This window comes from Dioscorea cayenensis, chromosome 11 (genome assembly GCF_009730915.1).
Source record: "Dioscorea cayenensis subsp. rotundata cultivar TDr96_F1 chromosome 11, TDr96_F1_v2_PseudoChromosome.rev07_lg8_w22 25.fasta, whole genome shotgun sequence".
Lineage (NCBI taxonomy): Eukaryota > Viridiplantae > Streptophyta > Magnoliopsida > Dioscoreales > Dioscoreaceae > Dioscorea > Dioscorea cayenensis.
Genome location: NC_052481.1, coordinates 7,348,322 through 7,353,349, shown reverse-complemented (window position 1 = coordinate 7,353,349; position 5,028 = coordinate 7,348,322). Strand labels below are relative to the sequence as shown.

General features: G+C 38.9%; 1 protein-coding gene across 1 annotated transcript; it reads left to right on the top strand.

The window, feature by feature from the left end:
• The first annotated feature begins 3,448 nt into the window (after positions 1-3,448).
• LOC120271451 (L-lactate dehydrogenase A) lies at positions 3,449-4,725 on the top strand. Its single transcript, XM_039278128.1, has one exon. The coding sequence runs from the start codon at positions 3,530-3,532 to the stop codon at positions 4,580-4,582; it is 1,053 nt and encodes a 350-aa protein (XP_039134062.1). The 5' UTR covers positions 3,449-3,529; the 3' UTR covers positions 4,583-4,725.
• Positions 4,726-5,028: the final 303 nt, after the last annotated feature.

Genomic DNA, 5,028 nt, shown 5'->3' with positions numbered 1-5,028 from the left:
CGAATAAGAAGTTATTGAGTCTGATCCGACTCGATACTCCGGTAAATGTAAGTCATATGGCGATGGGTGCAATTGAAGGGTTCACGCATTCTATAGCAAGTGAAGACAGCTTTGGGAAATTACAAAGTACACTGGGCCTCACACGTGTTCATCAGCAATGATCTCGCATGATCATTCGAAGCTGGATTCAAACATGATTTGTCGTCAAATACAAGCACTAGTCCAACAGCAGGCAAGCATCAATGTATCGGTTTTAATAGCGGAGATCAAAAATCGATACGGATACACACCGACATATAGGAAAGTATGGACAGCTAAGCAAAAAATAATTGAAGCAGCATTTGGCAATTGGGAAGAGTCCTACAACGAATTACCAAGATGGCTATCAGCGTTACAACAGTTTGTTCATGGGACAATAGTTGATCTTGAGACCCAGCCAGCATACAATGGACCTTACCTGGTACGTGATGCTCGAATCTTTCATAGAGTTTTCTGGAGCTTCCCGCCTGCGTGGAGGCTTTCAAATATTGCAAACCGGTCGTCCAGATAGATGGCACCCATATTTATGGCAAATACAAAGGCACTTTGTTGTTGGCAATCGCACAAGACGGTAATAAAAATATCCTGCCAATTGGTTTTGCCATCGTGGAAGGAGAAACGTTGGGTGGATGAACTTTCTTCTTGCGCAACTTACGTTCTAGTGTAACACCACAACAAGGAATATGCTTTATATCTGATCGCCATGAATCTATCAAATAAGCTTTTAGATCACTTGGCCGTGAGATGAGTGCTTCTCATGTGTACCATGTTTATTGCATTAGACATATCTCGGCTAATTTCATGCGTCGTTTCAGAAACAAAGAAATGCAACGAATAGTTGTCAATATTGGCAAGTTACAAGATTAACTTTTTTTTTAATCTAACTCTTACATTGTTGTTAATTATTGAAGTTATCTTAGCTTTTTAAGTTCACTGTTGCAGGTTATTCGAAAACCATTCAAGATTTTAACTACTGGTATGGTTTACTACGGGACAAGGATGAAAAGGCGACAAGATGGTTGGATAACATACCGCGGGAGAAGTGGGCTCAAGCGTTTGATAAAGAAGGGAGAAGATATGGTCACATGACAACCAAACTCGCAGAATGTGTTAATTCAGTACTTAAGGGAACAAGAAACCTTCCTATAACAGCTATGGTTAAATCAACGTACTTCCGACTTGCGGAGTTTTTTGTGAGGAAAGGTGTACAGGCACAAGCTCAGATCGCATCAGGCCTTATCATCTCAGAATCACTAATGAAGGTAATCCAAGAAAATCAACAAGCAGCGTCCAGCATTTACATTCGTCAATTTGACCGTGAAGAGAAGTCATTCATGGTAGATGAGATGTCACTCCCGCAATGTGGGAGATAAGCTAGCACTTTTCGTATCAACCTAAGATCACATTAGTGCAACTGTGGTGCCTTTCAGACGCTGCATTTTCCAAGTCGACATGTCCTTGCAGCATGCTCGCATATTCGTCTACATTGGGAGGAGTATGTTGACAACGTGTAAAGAGTTTGAGCCAGTACCATCTGATGAGTGAAATGACTAGTACCCTTCGTGATGTGGGTGTCGAGGAATATGTGTCTCGTTGTGTTCGACCCGAGAACTATACTGACGACGTCGTCGTATAGGAGGACTCGGTCGTGGCACATCTAAGTAAACATGCTTCGAGGTTAACAATTATTAATACAATAATTAATTATGACATAATACAATTATTAATAAAAAAATTATCCTAAAAATATAGTGTGTTATCTAATTAAACATGCTTCGGCCGCTAATAAGATAATTATTAATACGATTAATAATTATGACATAAAAAGTTATTATGTGAAACTAATGTCTTAATATAATTATTAATAAATAATTAATTTCAAAGTTATCTAAGTATACAAAATATTATCTTTTCCGACAAAATGGATGAAATGTGATCACTCTGTAATCTTAAGAACGCCATCGAAAATTATCAACAGAAATCTCGTACACGTGTAAGTAGAAAACACCTGCACAATTAGAACTTGAAGTGAAAAAGAGAATGAAGGGGGAGATAGTATGAAGTGGGAAGTGGGTATTATATAAAAAATAATAATAATAAAATAATTCAATGGATATATTTATATCCGTTACTAAAGGCTAATATAGTTGGTGTTCTTGTTTTTGCTTTTCAATAAAAACATTTATGAAAAAGCTAATGAATGAGAATATTTAAAAAGTTAACACCAACCAACACCAACCAAGGACAAGGAATCCGTTTGAGCCTTTTAAAAAAAATAAAAATGAAAACGGGAGTTACTCTCCCTTTTTCATTCTTTTTTTATTAAAAAGATTTTAAAAAAATTGAAAGCGGGAGAGTTTCTCCCGTTTTCATAATTTTTTAATTAAAAATAATGAAAACGGGAGAAACTCTCCCGTTTTTTATATTTTAAAATAAAAAAAATATAAAAAATTAATTTAGTAATCCCAAACATGCATAATTTAGTAATTTTTTTTTTTGTAATATTTAAAAAAAAGCCACCAAAACCTTATCAATAGATCTTTATTCTAATTTCCCCTGCAGCACAGTTGATAAAAAATTAATCAATATTAATTAAATAAAAATTAAGGAAGGAGCCGGGAAAAGTCCTTCAGACTGATCACAAATAAACCATTTACTTTCATAAAAAATTTTCAAACTTTTGAATCTTAACTTCACCATTCCCAATAAAAACGTTCGCTCTTTTTCAAAATTTTCTTATTAATTGTGTTCCAACTTCCACGCAATAGGCCCAAATATAAAATATTTCCTAAAATTAATAATTAAATATATTTATACAATTTAATAATTAAATATTACTATAAAAAATGTTGAGATCTTATAGAAATTCAAATTTATAAAAAGTAAATTCAAATTCTGCAACCAGCCCAGAAGAAAGAAAAACTAGACAGATGGCACTTGTTCTTAAACCCCCGAAAAAAATCTTGAGACAGTAGCCAATAGAATCCAGTCTCGAACCCCACGTCAAGAGAGAAGCCAACAGTTTTGCACCACGCTTGTCATCAGGTTTCTAGAGAACCTCATTCAAGGGTCAAATCCAACATTTCCTTGTTCCCCACCCAAAGTTAAAGGAGTGAAACACCGTCTAGATTTAGAAATTTTTTTTTCATACTTTCCCTTTTTAAAAATATTTTTTTATAATAAAATAATAACTAAAATAAATGTAGCCACCCATATATTATAGAATATCTTATTTTAAAAAATATTAATAAAAAATTAAATATAAATTTAACTCTCTTTTATTATATATTTAAGACTAATAATAAAAAAATGTATATTTAAAATTTATATATATATATATTATAAAAAGGAACCTTCCTTACAAAAATTTCAAAATAATGTACAATTAGATTTAGTAAATAATTTTTTTATATAACACACCATTCAGAGAACTGAGAAGACCATAAAGAAACTAGACAGTGAAAGAGCAATTGGAGGGGAAAAAGAGAGAATGAAGAAGGCTACCTCGCTATCGGAACTGGGAATCACAGACGACATCTCAAAGGCCTTCTTCCGGCCAATCCAATCGGCGGCGCCACCGTCGCCATCGAAGCGGCGCACAAAGGTCTCAGTGATCGGGGCCGGAAACGTCGGTATGGCAATCGCACAAACGATCCTCACCCAAGATCTCGTAGACGAGCTCGCTCTGGTCGACGCCAAACCAGACAAGCTCCGCGGCGAGATGCTGGACCTCCAGCACGCCGCCGCCTTCCTCCCTCGCACCCGCATCTTCGCCGACACCGACTACGCCATCACCGCCTCATCAGATCTCTGCATCATCACCGCCGGCGCAAGGCAAATCCCAGGAGAATCACGGCTAGATCTACTCCAAAGAAACCTAGATCTGTTCCGAATCATCGTCCCGCCGCTGGCGAAGTACTCGCCAGAGGCGTTACTGTTGGTGGTCTCCAACCCCGTGGATGTCTTGACATACATTGCTTGGAAGCTCTCAGGGTTTCCGCCCAACAGAGTGATCGGATCTGGGACGAATCTAGACTCCTCTCGGTTCCGATTCCTGCTGGCCGATCATCTAGAGGTGAATGCCCAAGATGTGCAAGCGTATATGGTGGGGGAGCACGGGGATAGCTCGGTGGCGCTGTGGTCAAGCATCAGCGTAGGGGGGGTGCCGGTGCTGGGATCGCTGGAACGGCATCAGATCGAGTATGAGGAAGGGGTGCTGGAGAAGATCAGGAAGGCGGTGGTGGAGAGCGCGTACGAAGTGATACAATTGAAAGGGTATACATCGTGGGCGATTGGGTACTCGGTGGCGAGCTTGGCAAGATCGTTGTTGAGGGATCAGAGGAGGATTCATCCGGTGTCGTTGCTGGCGAAGGGGTTCTATGGGATTGATGAGGAGAAGGAGGTGTTTCTTAGTTTGCCAGCGCAGTTGGGGAGGGGTGGAGTGCTTGGGGTTGCGAGTGTGCATTTGACGGAGGAGGAGGCGAAGAGGCTGCGTTGCTCTGCAGATACGCTCTGGGAAATACAGCAGAAGCTTGGCATCTAGTTTTAAATTATATATGTGTTGTTTTTGTATTTTGGATGCATGTATCGTGGTATGTATTTTGCTTTGTCTATGACTCATGTTATTTTAATATTTTCCCTATTTTAAGAATGATTTTTGGTATGTTTTATTTAGGGGTAGTTTCATTGGTGGCAACAAATGTTTTTAAGTTATAACGCTATGGCCACAAGTCTTTTTTTTCTAACCCGGCGGCCACAAAAGTTTTCTCCGGTAGCACGAGAGGTCACAAATGTTGTTTTATGGGCTGTTTCCGGTGAAAATGACGAGGTGGCGTCCACCTCAACATATTAAATTCAAAACTGTATCTGACTTGGCAGTCCAGCACATGATCCTTTTAGGTTTTACTCGTGGCGATCAAATGACCTTCGATCCATCTCGGCCCTTAATCGTTCTCGGCAAGACGATGGGAACCCCTAGTATGACTCTCT